The sequence below is a fragment of the Apis mellifera genome, linkage group LG11 (genome assembly GCF_003254395.2).
Source record: "Apis mellifera strain DH4 linkage group LG11, Amel_HAv3.1, whole genome shotgun sequence".
Taxonomy (NCBI): Eukaryota; Metazoa; Arthropoda; class Insecta; order Hymenoptera; family Apidae; genus Apis; species Apis mellifera.
The window spans coordinates 4653600-4678469 of record NC_037648.1 but is presented as its reverse complement, the minus strand read 5'-3'; the positions used below and the strand labels follow the sequence as shown (position 1 = coordinate 4678469).

General features: G+C 18.5%; 2 protein-coding genes across 2 annotated transcripts; both read right to left on the bottom strand.

Annotated features, from left to right (window-relative positions):
• Positions 1–3371: 3371 nt before the first annotated feature.
• On the bottom strand, positions 3372–8778 carry LOC100577161. Its single transcript, XM_003251822.4, has 3 exons — positions 8654–8778; positions 4128–4359; positions 3372–4062 (listed from the first exon to the last, which is right to left on the bottom strand). The coding sequence occupies exons 2-3, from the start codon at positions 4309–4311 to the stop codon at positions 3404–3406; spliced, it is 843 nt and encodes a 280-aa protein (XP_003251870.2). The 5' UTR covers positions 4312–4359; positions 8654–8778; the 3' UTR covers positions 3372–3403.
• Positions 8779–21037: 12259 nt separating this feature from the next.
• Positions 21038–24568, bottom strand: LOC725680 (vesicle-fusing ATPase 1). Its single transcript, XM_006572061.3, has 10 exons — positions 24468–24568; positions 24187–24275; positions 23598–23822; positions 22865–23492; positions 22569–22793; positions 22191–22490; positions 21821–22111; positions 21533–21717; positions 21307–21465; positions 21038–21225 (listed from the first exon to the last, which is right to left on the bottom strand). Exons 1-10 carry the CDS (start codon positions 24477–24479, stop codon positions 21108–21110), a joined length of 2232 nt encoding a protein of 743 aa, XP_006572124.1. The 5' UTR covers positions 24480–24568; the 3' UTR covers positions 21038–21107.
• Positions 24569–24870: the final 302 nt, after the last annotated feature.

Below are 24870 nucleotides of genomic sequence, written 5' to 3'. Positions count from 1 at the left end.
TTATCATTGGTTCTTAAATATTCATGCGAATCACACGATATTTTGTTATTATATATTTTTATTAAAAAATGGAAAAAATTCATTGTTTTTGTTGCTATTTAAAATACAATTTAAAAAATATAAAATAAGAATATCAAATAAGAACAATTAAGATTATATATTCTTTTAATAATATGTGCATGATATTATTTATTTCTAAATGATAATATTTTTTAATAGATTAATAAAAAATATATAAACATATAAATATATTGACAAAACTAGTTATTAATATACAAAAAACCATGTAAGTATCAAAACAAAAAATCCCTTATTAATATTAATAAAATATATATGAACATATAAATATATTAATGAAACTATATAATTATTAATACAAAAAAACTGTATAAGTATCAATCTCTTATTGCAACTTATTTTTTCGCAAGAATAAAATGAAATAACATTATTATTATTATATATTATTAAGAATAATCAAATATAATATTTGAGAAATGTAAAAAATGATAGTGAAAAACAATAGTGATTAGATTAAAAAATTTTTATATTCTTATTTGATTATGTATATGAAGTATATATAGTGTTAAAGTTTAATTAAATGAGACTGAATATTGCACAAAATGGGATATCTGAATTGAATATTATCGTTTGAATTATTATGGATGTATAATTGTTTGTATTATATTGTTCTATTATCTTTAAGTGAACTAATGATAATCAACTCTATTTACAATTGACTAAATACTATCTAATCTGAAGGAAGACTGTCGCGGTTACTTAAATTTTCCTTCAATCATTATTTTGCATGAAAATGCAAACTAAAAGAGGGTTAGAAGAATCAATAGTCACATTGGAGAGAGAAGTTTCGAAGAATGGATGTTTTGACGCATGGATGGCCAAAATCTTTATGATCGCTTCTATGATGATCCGTCGTAAGAATTTTGGTGCACGAGTAAGTATGACTTGTGAAGTGATTATCGATGTTATATCTCCGTTTTGATTGCTAATAAGGATCTTAAAGATCTGTTAAGAAACTGTAAATTATATGTATATGTTTCATAAGTCTTGGTTTTGATTTTAACAATTTAGGATATAAATATTACTTATTTTTGATTTATAAGAACTTTTTTAATTCTAAATCATTTCAACATATCCAATATGTTAATATAGGTAATCTATAATAAGCTTTTTTTGCATCTTTATTTTTCATTTACTTTTTCTAATATATATAATTTTTTGGCAAATTTAGCCTCATTTATTAAAGTTTTATTTTTTTCAGGATATATAAAATAATTAATTGAAGTGATAAGTTGGAATGAAATTTCAAGCTTTCGCAAGTCAAGTATCACATTATATGACGTGCTCTTGTCTAATCTAGCAATTGGGATAAAGTGACATCATATTTTTCTGTTGCGGAAATTTATAGCAGAAAAATTGAACCATTTTTAGTAATGGAAGAAATAATGTCCAATAATTCTGAAAATATGAATAATTCTTGAATAATCGAAATTATAATAATTGAAATTACGATAATAATAATACTATTAAATATCCAACTTCGATATCTTTGGCTGACTCATTGTATATTCTGAATAATCCTAATGTTACGGAATCTCGTTGTCAGAATTCGATAAGTGAAGTACAATTATATATATAATTATATAATTATAAAATATAATCGGCAAGACAAAATCCGTTTAGAATCACCGATTAAAATTCCTACAATTAGATGCATATAAATATTCAAGCCGAATTCGGCAAGATAGAAAAGAAAAAGGAAAAAAACAAAAGCAGAAAAAAAGAAGTTTCTCAAATTGTTGATTAATCGTCAAATCAGTTTATTATAAATTTCTTTCTGAAATTATTATAATCTGCGTTGTTAAACAGAATATTATAAGTCTGTCTCCTTTTGCCCAGATTGCAACGATAAATGTAAGATTGATATCGCTATCATTTCAACGTTATTTGTAACGCCATTATTTTTTATTACAAACACATTTTAATAGCAGAATATAAAGATTAAATTAATCAAAAAATATTTATATTAAATATTAATTATTTAATATTTAAATTAATTAAAAATATTTAATTCACAAATGGTAATAGATAAAATATTTTATTTTCTGTAATTCATACTGAGCTTGGATTTTTTGAAATCATCAACTATATGTAATATCTATCTAGAGTTAGAGAATTTCATAAATGTTTTTAGTATTAAATCATTTATTATAGTAAAAATTATATTTGCTTATAATAAAATATTTTTTATTATTTATACTAATTTTTATTAAATATTAATCTTATTTTATTTATTATAAAATAATTAAATAACAAAAAACAATATTTTTTTTTTTTCATTATAAACTTATAAAATATTATAGTTTGTTAAATAAAATTATTATGATATATTATAATTATTATGATACTAGATTTTTAAAATCTTTTGAATTAATTTTTATTTTTATTTTAAAAAAGATACATGCATTATCAAAATTTTTTTGGAATTTCTATATTTTAAAAAATCTTTTTATTATATCTTTTCATAATTATTAATATTTATTAGTTGATTTATTAATCAAATATGTAATAATATGTTTCTATATGTCTTCAAGTTAATTTATATTTATAATATAATACACATATATAATACATATATTATTATAAACTGTATAATTAAGTATAATATTATATATTGTTATATGATGTTAAATGTATTTGTTAAAGAAAATTGATATTATAGTGTTATTAATTTTATCTTTTCTTAACCTTTTATTAGCTAATTAAATCAGCTAATTGGATTCATCAAAAATATATCTTGTGTTAAATATAATTGATCTTCAAAATCCTTTCGACTTTTTTGTTCTAATTTTAGACTATTACATATTTTTATTTTAATATCTATATCTAGACTATCTAATTTTAATATCTATATCTATATAAAATTTTAATATCTATATCTAGACTATTTAATCTAATATCTAATATTTAGACTATAATATGTATATATATAATTGGTATAACAAATTGGTTTAGATTTTATTTATTCTACTGAATAATCAAAAATATACAAAATAAGATTAATCTAAATCCTTAATATAATCTAAATCCCAATCTTAAAATCTACACAACAAATATATTATTCATAAAAATTATAGGATTTTTTAAAAATTGCTATAATATTCAAAATTGAATTCCTTAAAAATTATTATGACCAATAGTTTCAAATTATTATAAAATTATTATATATATATATATATATATAATAATATATATATTATATAATAAATATAATAACATATATATTATATAATAAATATAATAATATTATATTATAATAATTATAGTTTTTTTTTAGAAAGCTAACATAATAGTTCAAAATATAAAATTTATTTAATCATAAATCTTAATTAATCTTCATAAATTCTAATCCTTCTTTAGCTAAAACTTCACCACCTTTACTTCCCAAAATACCACCCATAATTCCACCTCCGATTGCACCAACGATTGCACCAAACGGAGCACCAATTGCTGCACCAACTGGGCCACCACATATAGTTCCAATCATAGTGCCTGTTTTTGTACCAATCCATGCCCCACTAGCACCACCTGCTGCACCGATACTCCAACCTCCGGCAGTACTTGAAACTGTTTTAAGTGTTTTAACCGGGACTTTTCTTGTACGTTTTACATCTTTCAAATTCTCTTCTATTTGTTCAATAGCATATCTAATTTCTTGTCTTTTGCTTGAATCAGTTTCAGTCTCAAGTGCTTTTTTCAGTTTTTCAATGCTTTCCTCTAATTCCAAGATTATTTCATTTGCATTAGCGCGAATATACAAATCATCTTTAAATGCACAACCAATACGGTAGGAATCAACTACTACCGCAGCCACTGTTAAACTCGTACCAACATATTTTAAAGTTTTATTAATAACTTTAGCTCCCTCTATCACTCCTTCTGGAACCTGAAAATGTGGATCTGATACACTAGGCTTACCTTTTGGATTGATATTGATATGCGGTACTGAATTTTGTCCGGTATCGAAACGAATAGTAGGTGCGCCTATAAAAATGTATCATTTTTAAATTAATTTTTTCTTAAATTAGATATATTCTCTATAAACTTACCAACCCTGATTCCATCGGTTCGTATTCTACCGAGATTCATATCTCGAATACCGGCGATTGTTTCTGGATTTAAATGAGCATCAGGAATCAATTTAAATCTAGTTTGCATAGTGGTTCCAGATTTAATTCCTTCAAGTACTGTCCCTGTTAATCGCTGTTTTTCGTCTTCACTTGTATTTAGCATTTTAATATTTTTTCTTTCTTTTTATATATCTTATATGCGTAAGTCATCCTATAATTTTAGATTTCAAACAAAAAACGAAAGGAAGAATGTAAAAAAAAATAACTAAAAAATTTAAAATTATTATAAAAAATATAAAATTAATTGATTTATTAATACAAAATTGACTTATCGAATTTATGATATCAAAGAGGCGTGTCTTATAATTTTCGAAAACGTATAAATCATAAAGATGTAAATGTAGATGTTTTATATCTAAAATAAGTATATAATATAACCAAAATTTTATAATTGAAAATATGAGTAATGTTTTTTTTTTGTTATAAATAAAATTCTATAATTTCAGATTTTTAATTTTAAAAATAAAAATAATTTTCATATTATATGTGAAAAGTAAAAATAATATAATTGTATTTTCGACGATTTCTTTTTATTTTTATTAGCGAATGTTTTTTTTTTTTAATTATTGAAAATAGAGGAAATATTTCTGCTTGAATAAATATTTTTAACGAATGAGCGTATGGCATAATTTGATATTTTTATTATTATATGTTTTTATTAAATAAAATAAATTAATAAATATAAAAAATATTATTAATTTCTGATTAATTTTTTAAGTTATAATATATTAAATAATTTATTTTCTAAAAATAAATTCTAAAGTTAATTGTTGAAGTCAATTATTAATATATTTCTTTATAATAATAGCTATCTGAAATATAAAATAAAATAATTAATAATTTTAGATAAACAATAAGATATTGATGTTTATTATAAATTATGAAGATATATTTAATGTTCATTTTATGGATTATATAGGCTTTACTTACAATTTAAAATGTCTTTATTTTTAATTAATTTTTATCATATTTTATTTTAAGTATATTTATCTATATAGTATTCATTAATTTTATTAATGTAATATCTATTTGTATCTATAATAATGTCTATATAATTTGTAAATTGCGGATATTAATGATATAAGTAGATAAATTTTTATAAAAAGAAAAATGGGACGAAAGAAAATAAGATTTTAATAAAAATTTATTTTAATGTTTAATGCTTCCAATTATAAGATTTTATTTTATTTTAGTTTTGCTTTTTTAATATAGATTCAAATATATTGCATATATCATTTGCTCTATATTGCATCATAAAATTATATCTAAAAAAAAAAAAAAAAGAGAAAAAAAAATAATAGTAAAACTTCAAGAATTGATTTCATTTTTCCAAAATTATATTTCACTAATAAAAAAAATTGTTCTATACATAACATTATAGTTACATACTCATAATATTTTTATATAAAATGAAATTATTATTAATTTTAGTATCTTAATAACTGAATTTACGTAAAGAATAATAAAGAATTTGTAACTGTAATTCAGCCAGATTAAATAGCATTTTAAATTAATGAAATAAATAAAAAAAAATGCACATTCATTCAAAATTAAATTGATGGAATAGAAAATAATAATTTTGTAAATAACATAGAATTTATATTTTATAAAGTATGTGAAAAGAGATTTGTTATAATGGAAAATCATAATTAATATTTAAATACAATCACAGATATAAAATTACAAAACAATCTGAAATTTTAAAAGAGCATATTGTAAAAATGAGTTTTATATTGTGTAAAGCAATAATCGTAATAAGTATATAAGTTGGCGAAATCTTAATAATGAAATATAACCAAGTTTTCTTATAAAATACATATACAAAATTAATAAATAAATAATTAATTAATAAATTAATAAATTAACAATTTTCAAGAATTATTTAAATGATTATTATAAATTTAAAATGCACAAAATTATAAATGATATTGCTGAAAATTACATATGGTTTTCAATAAAATGATATATCTATTTGTTGAAAAAATTTATGAGAATAAAATGAGTATCTCATTTATTTTCGAATAAATAATTCAAAAAAAAACAAATTATGCAATGATTATTCTCAATGACTATCAATTTAGCTGTATGAGATAAAAAGATTATTGTTACTAGCAACAGAGGTAATTGTTAATACATATTAATAAAAGATAAATTTTAATAAAATTTTTAAAAAATTATAAACTGAAATTAAAATTAAAAAAATTAATTTTCAAATATAATTTATGAGCAATATTTAATTTAAATAAATTTGAAAAGGAAATATATAAATATGTTTCTTTTTTCCATTAATAAATCGTTTGAAATCATTAAAAAAATATTTATGGAAATATTTTTTTCATATTGATTGTTATATCGAAGGAAATTATCAAATAGCCCATTATTATTTATAACAAAGACGATTTATAACAAAGAAATTACGATATTTTGCTTCATATATTTAGATAAAAGAATTGATTCAATAAAGCTACAATTATTATTACAATTTATCTATATATTTAACAAATTTAATAGATATTTAAACAAAAAAAATTATATTTACAAATGTAAATCTTTAAATTTATAATATTTTTTTATATTAATTTATATAAAAAATTTATAAATTTATAATATTATAATATATAAAGAATAACAAAAGTATAATATAAGTATAAATAAGTATAAATAACAATAATCATAAGTTTTGAGAAAAAGAAAGTAATTGATATTTATACATATCTAAAATATCCAGATAAGATAATTTTTGCTTTAAAGTATGATAGAGATAGGATAAATAAAAAAAATAAAAAATACACATTATAAACCTAATAAAAAGTATTTCTTTGTTTTTTGTATAAAATATTTTCATACTTTATTATATAATCACAAATTCTGAATATTTTTCACGGAACTTTCTCATAAGTCAAACATCAAATCCAATTAATTTATTTTGATATATTATTTTCCACGAGTATTCGTTAATATTCATTGTATTATATAATTTGAAAAATTTTCATCGAAAGATATCTTAAGATATATTAAGATATCTTAATATATTTTAAGAGCATAAAAATCCAAAATCTATCAAATAAAATAATATATTTATCAAATAATATAACATAATTTAAAAAATACAAGTTTGATATAGATTAGATTTGAAATCTTGATAAGAATTTCGAAGAAAATATTTCGAAATATATTCGAATTTATATGATAGATTCTAATTCTCTAATTCTAGAAATAAAGTAAAGTAAATATCTAGTAATCTCTAGTAATCTCTATCTAATAATAAGAAAAAAGTAAATATCAAATAAAATCAAATATTGATTGAATAAATCTAAAATTTGATGAACATTAGAAATTTTTTATATGTTTAAAATTTTTTTGATTATCTTTAAATTTTTATTAATTTTTATATATGATCTATTAAAAAATGATTACATAATATAAAAAAATAAGTATTATTTCTCTTTATAAGTTTTCTTAGATTATGTATTTTGAGATATAATATATTATATATTTTCATGTGAATTAAATTATAATATTATAAAATTATGTTGCAAACTAAATATTATTTTAAAAGAATTTTAAAAAATTGATATGAAATTACCGAAATGTTTATTGTTTGTAATTATGTTATTTCTTTCAGTTATTTCTTTGATATAATTAAATAAAATAAATTAGATTTTTTAAATATATAACTATTAATTTTTATATTTTTATTTTTAATTTTAATAATCAATGAAGATCAAATATTTTGTCAAAATCAAAATGAACTATTATATAATATATATGTATATATTGTTAATACTAGCATTTTTATTATAAATTTTATAAAATGAATTTTTTCTATAGCGTTTCATTTTGCATATAAAAATAACGTTAAATTTGTGATGTTATCAATATTCTATAAATATAATTATATATTAATTATGTATTGTATTGTAAGTATTAATAGTATATAATTATATATTAATTATAATTATATATATTTATGTATTAATAATGTAAATAGATATAGATCTATTAACGTTAAATTAAAAATATTAATATTATTAGAATAAAAATCTTATTATGATCCATTTTTAATTATTATTATAAGATAATATATAAAAAGATTTCTTTAATTTTTTATTTTCATAAATATTTATTTTTTATTTTTTAAATATTCTATTATGAATTTAAATTTAGAAATAAACTACAAGATATAGAAAAAATTATTTTTGAAATTATATTCGTAAATTATATCGTTTATATTCATGTATTGTATATTTAAATATTTTACAAAAAAATGTATATAAAATCAAAACTAGAAAAATTTATATTTTACAAGAAAAAATGCAGATTTTTAAAATAATATATATTTCTGAAGTTATTTAATTTATTAATAATTATTAATAATTTATTATTTAATTATTTAATATATATTTAAATAATATACAAAATTGTCTAAATAGTAAAATTCTTACTTCTTTTACTCTTCAATAAAAGATGATAAATAAAATTGAAACTCTTCTAAATTATAATAAGAAATTTTCAGAATCATTTAAAAAAAGATACATATGTTCGTGTTATGAATGACCACAGACTATCAAAGTATAAAACTAACTGTGAGATTATATCATACATTTATATTGCAATTTCTTATCATAAATATATGTATTTATTTATGATAAGACTATATATATATATATATATGTAGTATCTGTTTTATGATATATATTAATAGTTGTTTATATAATGTTGAAGAATTTTTATTAAAAATACATTTATTAAAAATTATTTAAAATATTATTTTGCTTTAAAAATAATGAAATTAGAAAGATTATTATTTTACAAGTATAATTAAGTAAATTAAAGTATAATTTTAAAATAAATTTTTAAAATAACATCTAATATTTAACATAATTATATTAACATAATTAATAATTAACATATAACTCAATTCCTTTTTTCTTTTTTTAGTAGAATAAGAATTTTTATCAATATATTGTGTCCCTATTAATTTTAATGGGTTTAAAATATTGTAGAATCAATAATATTTTAAATAATTTTTTGATAATTATGTAAAAGAAAGAATATATTTTTTTTATCGTTCTATGATTAAAATATATAAGATTTTATATAATTATCTCAATAAAAATTTTAACCAAACTTCAATTTTTTAAATAAAATGCTATAAATTTTTTATCATATGAAAGTATTTTAAAATAAATTTAAGCACATAATATAAATGAGCTTCAATATCGTACAAAATGAAACAAATAATTCAATCATTTTTACTATATTAATTACTGTAATTGTCTTATTAATAAGAATTCATAGTATCAAATTATTATATTAAATATACAAATTAATATAAAATTATCTTTCAACTACTATGATTTATTATATTAATCAATTATCTACTAATTATCACAATTACATTTGTTTTTATTATAGGACGATCATTTAATGTGTAATTTCGCAAAAAGTGTTTTATACATTTTATATATTTTGGAATTTTTAATTTATTAGAGTATTTATTTAAAGTATTTAATATTTAAATTTAAATAATATTTAAACAACGTTTTCTTATTCAATTGAAGAAAAAATAAGTTATAATAAACATTAGAAACGCGTTTATTATAAATGAAATATTTGAAATGAAACTTTATCAATAAGACAAATTGATGAATGGAATAATATCAAATATTTAATTTCTTTGTTTTATTTCTGATTTTAAAAAATTTTCTCATTTCATTATATGAATATATAAATTAATTTGGATTATTTACACGATATAAAAAATTTATGTATTTTATTTAAAGCTATAAAAAATTATATAAATCATATTGTTTATAAAAAACATAACAACTTTTTAATTCTCTATGTTGATTATTTTTAAGAAAAAATACTAATTATTTTTAAAAAATAATAATAATGCAAGAAATAATTATAAAATATTATTTTAATTGAATGTCTATACATAGACTTATGATAGCAAGTACATTAAGATGCAATTGCCATTTATTTGCTATAAATAAGGTATTTATTTATATGAATAAACATATCATCTTTTAGGTTTTTAGGATTTCATATTTTATTTCGATTTCAAAAAATAAAATCTAATTTAAGTGTCTCCTGTTCATGAATAGTAAATTAAAAAATTATTTATTGAAGTTGGTATAAATAAGAAATACGATTACATAAATATTATGTAATATATGAATGCTTTGAGAAGAATTCAAAAAGATAATATTTCGATCAATGTTTAAATAAAAAAATTGAATCATGCTTCATGATCGCACAATATATTTCGATTCGATTTGAATTGAATTAAAATAAAATCGAGATTTATGTATCATGTGATCTTTTATATTAAAAAAATGTAATATTTTGTAACAAACATTTTTTAATTGCATTCTTAGATTAATGTGAACATGTTTTATATAAATCTCGATGAATATATATTATAAAGGAATATATATTATAACTCCGATCATTGATTTTAATATATATCATCAAAGACTGTCCAAATAACTTTTTCTTATGATATCTTAATGGGCGCAACAATTTCTTAAGCTATAACGATATATCAATAATGCGACGAATTCATGAAACTGATAAGTTAAAAAAAATTACATTAGAAGCTAAAAGAATGAAAAAATAACAATAACACAGAAAAAAAATATATGAATAATTTCCTTAAAATAATTATAGAAAACACAGTAATTTTATTAAATTTAATTGAAATTTAGAAAAAAGTTAGAATATAACAATGAAGACAGTACAGTAACATAAATCTTATCAAAGAGATAATATACAATCAATTATATTGAAAAATAACTACAAAATTATATATTACATAAAAATATATATTACATGAAATAAATTTTAAAAACGACATTAAAAATATTTTATCACTTTTCGAAAAGAAAAAAGAACTGATTTAATGGAAAAAAAAAAGTTTTTTAATATCTGCTGCCAAATATAAATAAAATATCATCAAATGGTCATATATGCATAAAGATTTTTCATTTTGTTTTTGCCAGTTATAAATAAAATATTATACTATTAATTACTATTATAAATAAAATATTATACTATTAAATTTTAACTTCTTATGTATTATTTAATTTCTTATGTATTAAAATCTTAAATATAAAAAATATTGCACAAATATGGTGCAATATTCTGGTATTATTCGAAAGACTTTACAATTGTAAGACTGTACAATCGTTTATATTATGAGTTTGAAATGAACAAATAGTGATTTATTCTATTTGCAAATGATTAACGACTGATTGTAATGCTGATCTGATTCTAAATGTGAAACTTCGATGTGAACTATATCGTGCTGAATTCTATCTAATCTGAATTCTATTTTATTCTATTTTATTCTAACTGATCTGATTTAAAAGATTATCGCGATTTTTGCTCCAATTATTATTTTCCATGAAAATATAAATTAAAAGGAAATTACAGAAATTAATAATTAAGAGTTGGAAGATCCGTTTTTGCAGAGAATCGCATCGTAATGTGGGAATTAAGACTCTTGCAATCGCATTTACGGTTCATTGCAAGGTGTGCAAGTATGAAGTAATCATGTCATAATATCTGTTTCGATTGCTATAGAGGATCTTTCAAAGAGGATTTGAAAAACTAAGGAATTATATCCATTTATAAATTATTATAATATTAAAATATTGAAAATGGAGCCATTTAATTATACAATTGATGCAATTCACTCATAAACTCATTTTTTCATTAAAAATTAAAGTAATTGATGTAATTCCAGATCGAATTAATCAATTAAACTTAATTAGAAAATAATTGAAATTTTTTTTAATGTTCTCAAATTTGTAAAATAAATTATAAATTTATACCAATTATAATTGAATCAATTTCCTTTAATTATTTTTAAATTGAGTTAATAAAATAAAATAAAAAATTAAATTTATAATATTAGTTTATCAAAATAAAATTAATTTTTACTTTAATTATTTTTTGAAATTCATTAAATATCTGATTTAAGAATTGATTTTTTTTAAATCAATTATAGTATATAACAATTTATTTCTAATGAATTTAATTCCACAAATAATGGCAATCAAATGATTTTATATTTATTTTATATAATTATATTTAATAATTTTTAATTTATTTATTTTAATTATAAATTCATTTTTTAATTAAATTTAATATTACATAAAATCTAAGCTATCTGATCATTTTATAAGCCTTAGTTTTGTCCTTAATAATTAGCGAAAATTGTTGATTAATATCTTGGAAATTAATAAATTCTTAAAATTAAAATTTTATATTTGTGATCTTTCTCCTCTTTCTCTTTCTAAATAAATATATCATATAAAACTATAACATTATTTATATATATAAATTTATTTATTAGAACGATTCTTTGATATAACATCTTATATATTAATATCGTATAGAAAAAAAGTTTATCTTTTTAAAACATTCCGATAAAAAATCTTTTTGATAAAAAATCATATAAATATATTTTTCTAAAGTATTATATTCCTGTATGAAAAACGAATTTCAATAAAGATTAAGGAAATATATTCTTAAGAATAAAGAATATAAGAGACAAACATATATATGCTTATATAAAATTGATTCTTTAAAGACAAAAATATATAAAATCTGATCAAGTGGTATAATACACTTTTTGTGGTATAATATATAGTAATGGACAAAAATATTCGCATATTCTTTTAAATAACTTTTTTAAATTTGGCTTATGTAATATATATATATATATATATAATTTATTGATCTTGATTACAAACATATACAATAAAAAATACAAAATTTCATTTAAAAATTTAATTGTTTCTTCAAAAATCATCTTAAAATCAAATTATCATCGTAATATATTTCAATTGATATCAATTTTCATTTAAAATATTTTTTTATATTTTAAATACAAAAATAATTGCATATAGAAATTCAAATCGAACATACTATAGATATATTACTTTTATGTAATACAACAATTATTTTTGAAAATTTATATTTTTTTTATCGCATTTTTAAATCCTTATTTTTCTAAACCATTACTAATAAAACATATAATCTTCAAAGATCGTTTTCATTATTCATGATTATGATATCGTTATCATTTCAAAAATTTTGGAATTTTATAATTACAATTATAATAAAATTATAATTATAATTATGACATCTAAACCAAGTTTTGACAATTTGCGAACTTCATGCAATTCCTCTCCTTATTCTTATGGAGAAGAAGGAACTAGGAAGGAACTATATCAAGTCTGGGCAATTTCTTTCGTATTCTATTTATTCGATATGCCTATTTTCACATGATTGACTATTCTTCTATCGAGCTTTACTTTGCCTAATTGCAAATATAAATATAATATAAACTCCTAACTCTCGTCCTCCTTTGTAGAAATATAGCAAAAAGATTCTAAGATTGGAAAGGAAAAAAAGTTTGTACACAACTTGTCTAGACCTAATCTATATGATTCTAATGGAAAAATTTTTTTCTTGTTTTCTTAAAACGAAATTAATAGAAATTAAAGTCTACAAAAATTATAAGCATAAGCATTTTTACAAATTATAATAGGATTATGAAATTATCCAAAAGTGATTAATCCGATAAATCGAAATGGATGATATTATTAAATAATTAATAATTCTTTTCATTAAAAAATCGCTTTTTATTTATATTTTAAAAAGTATTAATTTTTTGGCCAACCAATACTTTAATATTTAAATAATTTAAACTTTTACAAAATAATATTAATCGAATTTAGAATGACTTGCTAGAATTTATTATTATAAACTTATGAAAATTATAAATTAAATATAAATACATATAATTTAATTATTGATTTGAAATTAAGAAATATTTAATTACAATATATAAAATCATAGGACACTTTCATTCTAATTCGAAAATGTCATTAAATATCTCACATTATCAGAAATAATAAGCAATTATCTATTATGTATCATTGCAACATTAGTATTTATGAAAATATTTGAGAAAATATTTTTAAAAGCAAGAAATGTCATAAATAAAAATAAATAGATTTAAAAAAATTATAAATTAATTATTTCTTATTAAATAATTATATTATAATATAATTATTTAATAATTATATTATAATATAATATATATTATAATAATTGTAATAAAAAAATTTAATATAACAAAGATAAAAATAATAAAATATGATTAAAATAGTATATCATCATATCTTTTTAGATATGTTTTTCATGGATATGTTAATTTAATAATTTCTTATTTTTTATTTACATTTTTTTATGTAAATAAAATTTGATTATTATTTTTTATGTACATAGTCTTTTTTTATGTACAATATCTTTAATAGTATAGATTAATAATGTTCTTACTTATAATTAAGGTTCAAATATATTTTATATAAATTTTATTTTATTTAAGGAGAAATTAAATTAAAATTATATTTTATTAGGGGAAAATGAAGCAAAATCAGAGTAAAATGACAGTCAAATAATTTTAATTTTTTTCTAAGATAAAGCCAAGATATGGTGTTATATTCAAATGCACTTACGATATTATATGATTAATCTCAAAGCAAAGAATATCATAGTGTTTTGTTCAGAAAATATTAAAAATTTCAAGATCAAAACTTTCAGTCTTTCGATAGTGAAATGACTATTTAAATACTATTTACATTTAAAGAATCTATTAAAAATCTAATAACATTTCTTATATAGAATTTCATACTTTTATGCTTTATCCATTTTTTTATCATATATTGAAATATTTATTGTATAAATTAATAAATTCAATTTTGTTTATTGAAATATGTGATTATGAAATAAAAACAACTATCTATTTAAGAAATATTTCTTAGATTTCTCTTTGTTATGATTGAAAGCAAATATACATTTTCTTTATGATATTTATAATGATATAAAATATTCAGTGAATTATATATTACATATAATTTAATAATTTAACAATTTTATCCTTATTTTTTTTACATTTTTTTATATTATATTATATTATATATTTTTTACATTTTATTTATTATATAGATATTAAAAACAATTATTTCTTATTATAGGTATTTTTAAAAACTAAAAAAATTTAATATAATGAATAAAATACTGAATAAAATTATATAGATTATATTAATTATATAATATATGAATAAAAAATATAAAATTATTATAAATGCACAAGTATGAAGAAAATGATAATCACTTTATTTATAATTCTTGTTTAAATATATAATTTAAATATATATAAATTAAAATTATTTAAAATAAAATTAATTTTCAAATTAATATATATATATATATTTTTTATATATATTAATTTACATACATACATATAACACATTTTACATTACATATAACACAAAATAATAAAGTTAAACTACAATATAAATTATAATACAATTTAATATTTATTAAGATTATTAAAAAAATTTTATTACTATTTTTAAAATAAATTAATAATAATTTAATAATAAAAATAAAAATTTTATAAATATATTGTATTTTACATTTTTTCGATAAAATTTGATTTTTCCATTATAATTTATATCCTCATTCCTATGAAACAAAACAGAGTATTTGGATACTTAAAAAATATTATTTAAATATTATTTAAAATATTATTATTATATTATTTGACTGTGCTATTCTTCAAAAATATTTTTTTCAAAAAAATCTTATTTCTTCATAAGATCCATTTAAAATCTCTAATCTTATCTAAAACTTTTTTTGCCAATTGCTTTTTTGTTATAATCAAAAATATATTAAATATTATGTTTGTTTCATCTTTTCTTTGTTGTTAAATTATTCATAAAAGATTCACATATAAAATATAAAAATAATTAATAATTAATAATTAAAAATAATTAATAATTAATAATTAAAAATAATTAATAATTAATAATTAAAAATAATTAATAATTAATAATTAAAAATAATTAATAAGCATAAAATTATTTTGATACATTTTGGTTTATATATATATATATATATATATATATACTAACACAATAAACTTATAATTTTCATTGTAATGTGAAAAGATACTTAATATATCTTATCGTATGAAATACGATAATAAATCACTTTTTAAAAATATATTAATTTTCGTTTTTGTGAAAATTATCATTATTATAAAAATAACTACATGATATATTAGATATGCAATTATCAATAAAAAGAAAAATAATGATTTCATTCTAAATTAGAGTTTATACAATTATCATTAAATGAATTTCTGAATGAGTTGAATGTATAATTATAATTCATATATAAGTATCAATCAAATAAGATGACATACATCATACAGAGACAAGTCAAATAATGCAAATAGAAAAAAAAAGTTGCATAAGAATATTGGCGAATTATATCTTTATTGAAAAGAATGAATTAGTGGATTATAGCATTGAAAACATTTTTAATATTGTTTTACAGAATTAGGTATTCAAAATTTTAAAGATAAAGTGATAAATTACAATTAAATAAAACGCTATTTATTCGATAAATAATTAACGAAAAAAAGATATGACTAAGAGAGCATAATAGCAATATTAAAATATCAAATTATATATATTGTAATGTGGTGGAAAAAATATTGACGAATTATTTTACAAAGCAAAAGGAAACAAAAAATTTTAATGCTAAGTTTAAACATATTTCAATATCTGAAAAAACAACAATGGTCAAAGATAGTTGCCAATAAAAACGCAAATGTAAGTTACAAATATAATATATTAAAGATATTGGAATTAACAAACATTATATTGATACCGGTAAATAACTTCAATGCGTTTGAATAAGTATTATATCGATATTGAAGTATCAAAACTAACCCAATATAATATTATATTTTATACGCTTTCTTATCTTTCTTACAATATTTCATTTTATATCTTTTAAATTTCAATATAAATGTTTAATCGATCTATGTTTTTATTTCATCATCTCAATCAATTTAAAATTGTTTGGATAAAGAAATTTTCGAATATTTTTTTCTGTTAAATTTCATTTATTTAAAAAGCATTTAATAATACTGTAATTTATTTTTACGAATTCCATTTATTTAAGAATTCCATATTTATCTGATTAAATTTTTTAAAATAAATAATATTTCTAAATAAATAAATAAATAAATATTAAAATCTGTTCTAGAGAAATAAAAAATTTCTATAGCAATATTATTACTTAATATTTAAATATTTCTTATAAATAGAATCCTATCGACAAATCCTACTTTATTGTTTCTTTCGATTTTTAATATTTCTTGAAATTAGTACATATCTAAATTTTACATTCTATATTATTTCTTTTTTATAATAATATAAAACAAAATCAAATTTATATATATATTTTTTTATTTAGCTATTATTTTACTATTATTTTAATGTTAATAATATAAAACAAAATCAAATTTATATATATATTTTTTTATTTAGCTATTATTTTACTATTATTTTAATGTATTTATTTTTCACATAAACAGATTAAATTTAAAAAAAAATTGTTTGTTCTATATTACTAAAAAAAAATACTTTATATATTATATATTTATTATATTATAATATTTATCTTTAAAATTTAAATATATTCACATTGAATTTTAAAAAACACTGAATATCAATATATTATATATTTAAAATATACATTTCAAAATGATTTATATTTCAAATTGTGTGATGTATCAAAAATCTTGTCAAATTATAATCGTTTAATTAAATACTATATATATGATTTTTTTTTTTTTTTAATCTATTCTTATTCATCGAGTTATTTCGAAAGCAATGATGTTGCTTCTTTTTTATTAAGATTGATTTATAATGAGTTTTGTAATGATATAATATTAATTTCTGATCAATAAATTGTTGATTTTACTACTGGAAATCGCATCGAATTAATATTTTTTCTGAACATAATTATTTTCTTTACTGAAAATAATTCCATAATTCGATAATATACAATATTTAGTTGGCAAGTCAATTATATACTATTTATATTGCAATAAAAATATAAATTTATTGAAAAAAATAATTTATCAAATTTTAGATTCGTTTTTTCGAAAAAAAATTCATTTACGAGCTATAGTTTCTTTAAGATTTTTGTGCAAAAAAAAAGTATCATTTTTGCGGCAAAAATTTCTTTATAAATTTTCATCAATCCAGAAATATAGAATCATAATGACCATGATACTTATTTTTTATATATTCTGTATAAAGAAAAATTATTTAGAATCATATTTCTAGGTCATTGAAATCAATAAAGAATCTCTTATTCTAAAAAGGTGTTCAAAATCTTATTCTTTATAATATATTTAAAAGTTATTAAAATTTATAAATTATTTGTAGCAATTTATTTTTTATTTTTTTATTTTTTCGCAATTAATTAATTTTTTTTATAAATTTTTTAATAAATATTCTTACTCTTAGTTGTAAATATTAATTTTATCAATTTAATAATTTATATATGTATAAGAAATAAAATTTAAGAAAATAAAAATAGTATTATTTTGATTAAAAATAATTAATAACTTAAATTAATTAATAACTCATATTCCATATATCTGTTATATGCATCGAAAAAATTTTATCAAAATCAATTGCTATAAATGATTAAAAATAATAAAAAATCATAATTTTTGGCGATCTTTGATTTAAAATCTAAAAATTTTTATATTTTAATTTTTCGATACTTCGTTTTTGCATCATCCATTTCAATGAAATTTATAGATGTATATAACATAAATCTATAAAATAGTTTTTAAATTTTTGTTAAAGGTTCAACTAAAAAAAATGAAAAAAATATTTTTTACTATTTTCTTTGCAATTTAAAAAAATTTTAAAAAATTTTTTTTAATTAAATTCTATTTGTAATTTAATAAATTAATCCATTCAATTTTTAAAAAAAACTTTAATTATTAAAATTTTAAAAAGTCGTTTTTAAAAAATGTATTAATACTTTCTTGATCATATTTCATCATATTAATATAACTATATTATAATATAATATATACTTGTTTTAAAAATATTTATTTTTATTTAAAAATGTAAATAATATCAAATAAGTTTTATATGTTTCATTTTTGAAATATATGTTATTAAATTAAATAAATTCTAAAAAATAAAAATTTTTTTTATTATTATATTTCAATAGATTTTATTTAATTTTTATTCATAATTAAATACAATCATAAAATTACTATTGCGATATATTAATACATACATATAGAAATATGATACATATCTATTTATTATTATAATATTTATAAAATATAACGAAAAAATCTAATAGTGATAGATTTTTTTTTTAAATAATTTATATATACATATTTATATCAAATTAGAGAAACTATTTAAGAATAGTTTATAATAATAAATAAATAAACTATACATAAAACAAATTATTTAAATTATTTATACATAATATATTATTTATATACGTATTACAGAATAATTATCGGCTTACATGTTAAAATCAAAACAATTTTAATTAATTTTTAATTAATAGAAAGAATATATTGCATTATTACGTATATTTCTCATTATAATGAGTTACATATTTCCATATATTTTTAGAATAGTTTCACTTTTAAAAACCATTAATCTATAAATTCTAATAAACATCAATAAAGACATGCATACATTTACAATTAGAATTACTATGCGATTATAAAAAAAAATAAAGATTATTACAATAAATAGTAAACAATAGATTGTTATATAAATATACATTACGTACATATAAATGCAGGCATAAAAATATATATTTATAATACATATGATAAATTTTGCTAATAAATAAATAATTATATTTATTCCTATAACAATTGCTAGAAAAACATATCATTGATATGGAATAAATCTATTTTACAATAGATTATAATAATAAATTAAAATCAAAGGAAGCATTTTTTTTTTTGTTTTTTGTAAAGACAAATCTTATTCCTATACAAATATAATATATGGTATTCATTTCAAACACAATTATTGTGCTAAATGTAAATTAATCTTTTAAAGTTTCCATAAGAAACTAATAATTTAAAATTAATATAATTATCTATTGATAATTTTTAATTTTATTACTTATTTAACTTAAAATATAATTCTAAATTATTATTATTATTATTATTATTTTGATTGCCAGATTCAAATTTTTACTTTTATAAAAAAAAAATTAAATTATTAAAATAATTATTAAAATATTATTAAAATAAAAATAAATAAAATATAATCCAGCAACCGCTCTTTTTTTATATTCAATCCAAAGCGATTGTTGACTTCAAAGCGTTCTTAATCACATTCTTTTTAAATAACTATGAATTTCTAAAATCATTATTCACGAATATCATCCTACTCAATGTATGTGTGTATATATATATCTTTTTGTTTTTACATTTTATATTTTACATTTTTTGAATTAATTAAGAAACTGCAAAAGTTCCAGCATGTATACGAAAACAATATAATCAATAAATACATATATGTAGTATATGTTTAATAGAGTCATTTAAAAATGATAAGAAATGCAATTTTTGAATAAAGTATATAAATATTTAAGAATAATTCAAATGCTATTTAAATTTTCTATTTAAGCATATAGAAACAGCATATAGAACACAAATATTTTTCACATTATGTCCGATTTTTTCAATTAATATAGATTTTATGCATATATAATTATACATATAAATGAATTTTATATAAATATATATATAAAATTTATATTAATTAAAAAAAATCGAAAAAATTCTTATAAAAATTTATATAACATATATATGTAAATGCAAATTTTTTTTTATTATTGGGTATTAATATATATATATATGTATGTATGTATGTATGTATATGTGTGTGTATTATTTGAATGGCATCTAATTCAATTCTACACAAATAATCAAATATTAAACACTTATTACTCTAATGCTCCTTCTCCTTCTAGTTCTAAAAGGAATTTCACAATTCTATAACTTGGTTCCACTTGACGTACCATGTCTATTAAACATAACAATTTTTTTATACCAATAAATACTCTGAAAAAAACATATAAGTCATAAGTATGATTTTTATATATTTAAATGAAAATCAAATTGTTAATTTATGAAAAATCATACCGTTTTCCTTGAAGTTTGGCGTGCAAAGATGCAATTTCATTTTTATTAAATAAATCAACTTCTTCTAAAACGCTTAAAAGATGATCAGGAGTTGATAAATTAGGTACATGAAGAATTTTACTAAAAGCTGATAACATTTCCATGTCATCCAAAACTTGTCTATAGAAATAATAATAATTATTACATTAATATAAAAAAATATATTAAAATATATATATATTTTCACCTGCGGCTCGTAGTACAAAGTATTAATAATTTGCGACCACGCGGTGGCTGCTTCTTCAATAAAACTAAAAGTGCTTGCAAAGTCAAGTTAGAATATCGTGGTCCAATAGGTCCATAATCTAATAAACGTTCAATATTATCAACTAAAATGCAACTAAGTTGTGAACGATAAGCGTCGTCGAATATCTAAAAAAAAATGTTATATATTATATTATATATTATGTTATATTATATTATATTATAATTATATATAAAAAAAAATATACATAAATATTAATTTCATACCTACCTTTCGAATTGAAAGACATTTTGCAGATTCTGTAAAACCAACCATGTCTTCTGGTGTACATACTTTGACAAAAGGAAAATCAGAATTTTTAGCTATTTGTGCAGCAAGAGCTGTCTTTCCACTATTTGGAGGCCCTTCTAATAAAACTGAGACAAGACCTGAACCTTCTGTAGAACGTGCTTCTTGAATATATAAATTACCATCAGACAAAATCTCTGCTACTGGTTTGCCCCAGTTAATAATTCCACGTATAAGAAGATAATCTAATGCTTCTGCACTTGTACCAAATGCCTGCAATATAAAATAAATTAGATAATGATTTAAATAATAGTTATTAATGATATTTGAATTTTTTTTTAAAATTACATACAGGTTTAACATCATTTTCCAAAGCATGAAGAAAATCAGCTCTGGAAACCATAAGTTTCTCCATTGCAGCAGGATCTACTTCTACTTTACTAGAAGCTTTAATTAATCTATTCATAGCAGTACTTTGTGCTGCTCTAACTAAACCTTCTAATTCTGCTCCACTGAAATTTTTAGTTAATGCTGCTAATTCTTTTAAATCAACATCAGTTGATATTTTTTTATAATCTCGCATTCTAGATGTGTGAATATTAAGAATTTGAAATCTTCCATGTTCATCAGGTAAACTAATTTCCATTTGTACCTTTAAATACATATTTTTTATTTCATTATGATATATTTTGAATAATGTATGATATATTTAATATTTTTAAAAAAATACCTCTAATCTACCAGGTCGTAATAAGGCTTCATCTATCATATCTCTTCGATTAGTCATACCAATAACAAGAATATTATTTAATTGTTCTACACCATCAATTTTTGCAAGTAATTGATTCACAACAGTATCATGAACTCCTGTATTACCAGCTACACTACCTCGAGATTTACAAATAGCATCAATTTCATCAAAAATAATTATATGTAATCCACTATTTGGTCCAAGCTGAAAATTAAAGTTTATTTATTGTGATATTATTATATTTTTGAATATATGAAGATTAAAAATATTTTTACTCTTTTCTCTTCCTCTTCAGCATCAGCAAATAATCTTCTAATATTGGCTTCACTTTCTCCAACATATTTATCCAAAATTTGAGGGCCATTAACGATTTTAGGTTCTCTAGCATTTAACATAGTTCCTATTTGTCTAGCCATTAATGTTTTTCCTGTTCCTGGTGGACCATAAAGTAAAATTCCTTTCACATGTTTACAACCTAATTGTGTAACAATCTCTGGTGGAAAAACTCGTGATGCAAAGGCTCTTCGAAAAATAGCAGTAAATTCTTTATCCAATCCACCAATTCCCATTTTTTGAAAATCCCAATCTGGATTGATAATTGATTGGCGAACTACTTTTCCTTTTGCTTTACCAACAAGATTTAAACTTGAATTTTCTGCTTTTTCAAATTGTATAACAGTATTACCCAAACAGCGACCCATTTGAGTCTTTTTGGGTACTGTATTTTGTCCAGAATTTATAGCAGAAAGATCAGCAGCTTCCAAACTTTTAACAAGAAGACCAAGCATTTTTTTATCTTTGAATTGAAATACTAACTGCTGACCCACGGTGAATGCCTGCCCCGAAAATTGAAATAAAAAATCCTTAGCCATTTCATCAGTATTATATGGTTCCAAAGTAGTCCTAAAATAAATATTTTTTTTTTTAATTTTTCTTCTATTTCAAATTATTTGATTCTTTTTTATTAAAAATATATTTTTTTTGTAACTTTCCACATAATATACATACGATTTCTTTTGTAAAAAATCTGCTTCCAACACAATAACACATAAACATTCTGTGCTTGAAGTAGGATTAAAATGATATGGTCGAACTTCAATTTCTTGATTAAGAGAAAGAGTAGCCCATTTTCTCTGAGGTAAACTAAATCCTACTGATCCTCTAGGTACTTCATGATGTTGTCTTACAGTAAATACAAAATGATGATTTGGTGCAGTAGTAACCTCAATATGTCTATGTAAATAAAATTAAAATTAAAATCATGAATTAAATAAATTTTTATTGTTTCATTATATTTTATTATTCTAATATTTATATTATTGAATTATTTTATTTAAATTTCACATTATTAATCATATCTAAAATATATATATATATATATATATATATATATATATATATATATATATATATAATATTGTAATTAAAATTGATATAATTGAAAATAATTCTAAATAAGATATAGAAACTATATAATATATTTCAATTTAATTGATTTAAAGTTTTACTAAAATCATTACATGTATATAGTCATTTAAGCTTTAAATCTTATTATAGGTATCAAATCAATGAATAAATCATAAGATTATATCTTTACCTAATATCATCTGGAAAATCATCTGGATTGATTATAGCACAATTTGTAATACTGAGTTCATCAGTAGGACATCTTACTGCTTTCATTCTCTATAAAAAATAAATTTTAAATCAAATATTGATCATAGGTACATGTTATTGATGAAATTTGAAACAAGGAGGGGATAATACAAATTTTTTCTAAATATATGTTCAATTAAATATAAGACATAACATATAAAATATATGACAAAAAATGAAACGAAATACTTCTTTATAATAATTTTTGAACTTAAAACTTACCATTGCTGACATTTTTTTTTTTTTTTTGACAATTTTGTGGACACAATCTTCTATACGATACGCACGTCAAGACGGTGCAATGCAGAATATTAGTAATATCACTGCAGCCAATAATATATATAAAATTGAACAGTTTTATGCTAGAGATTTTATTTTTAAAAAATATAAGTTATTTTATTATTGCGTTTAAAAAATAATTTTTTATTTTTATTATTATTTATTTCAAATTAAAAAGAATATTATAAAAATGATGTAATTTTATAAAAATTCAATATCACTATGATATTAATTGATAAATATATTATAGGATATTATATTATCATATAAACTCGACTTAACAATATTGACATATGAATTGAGAACAAAATTCAAATTATTTATTTGAAACAAAATATATTATATA

What these genes read in the sequence shown, in the direction of transcription:
- LOC100577161 (XM_003251822.4), bottom strand. Translation starts at nt 4,311, where the DNA reads ATGCTAAATACAAGTGAAGACGAAAAACAGCGATTAACAGGGACAGTA. An exon ending in AACCGATGGAATCAGGGTTG is followed by an intron (nt 4,063 to 4,127) that starts GTAAGTTTATAG and finishes ACATTTTTATAG; the next exon opens with GCGCACCTACTATTCGTTTC.
- LOC725680 (XM_006572061.3), bottom strand. An exon ending in TGGAAAATGATGTTAAACCT is followed by an intron (nt 22,112 to 22,190) that starts GTATGTAATTTT and finishes TTTATATTGCAG; the next exon opens with GCATTTGGTACAAGTGCAGA. An exon ending in CTTTGTACTACGAGCCGCAG is followed by an intron (nt 21,466 to 21,532) that starts GTGAAAATATAT and finishes TTATTTCTATAG; the next exon opens with ACAAGTTTTGGATGACATGG.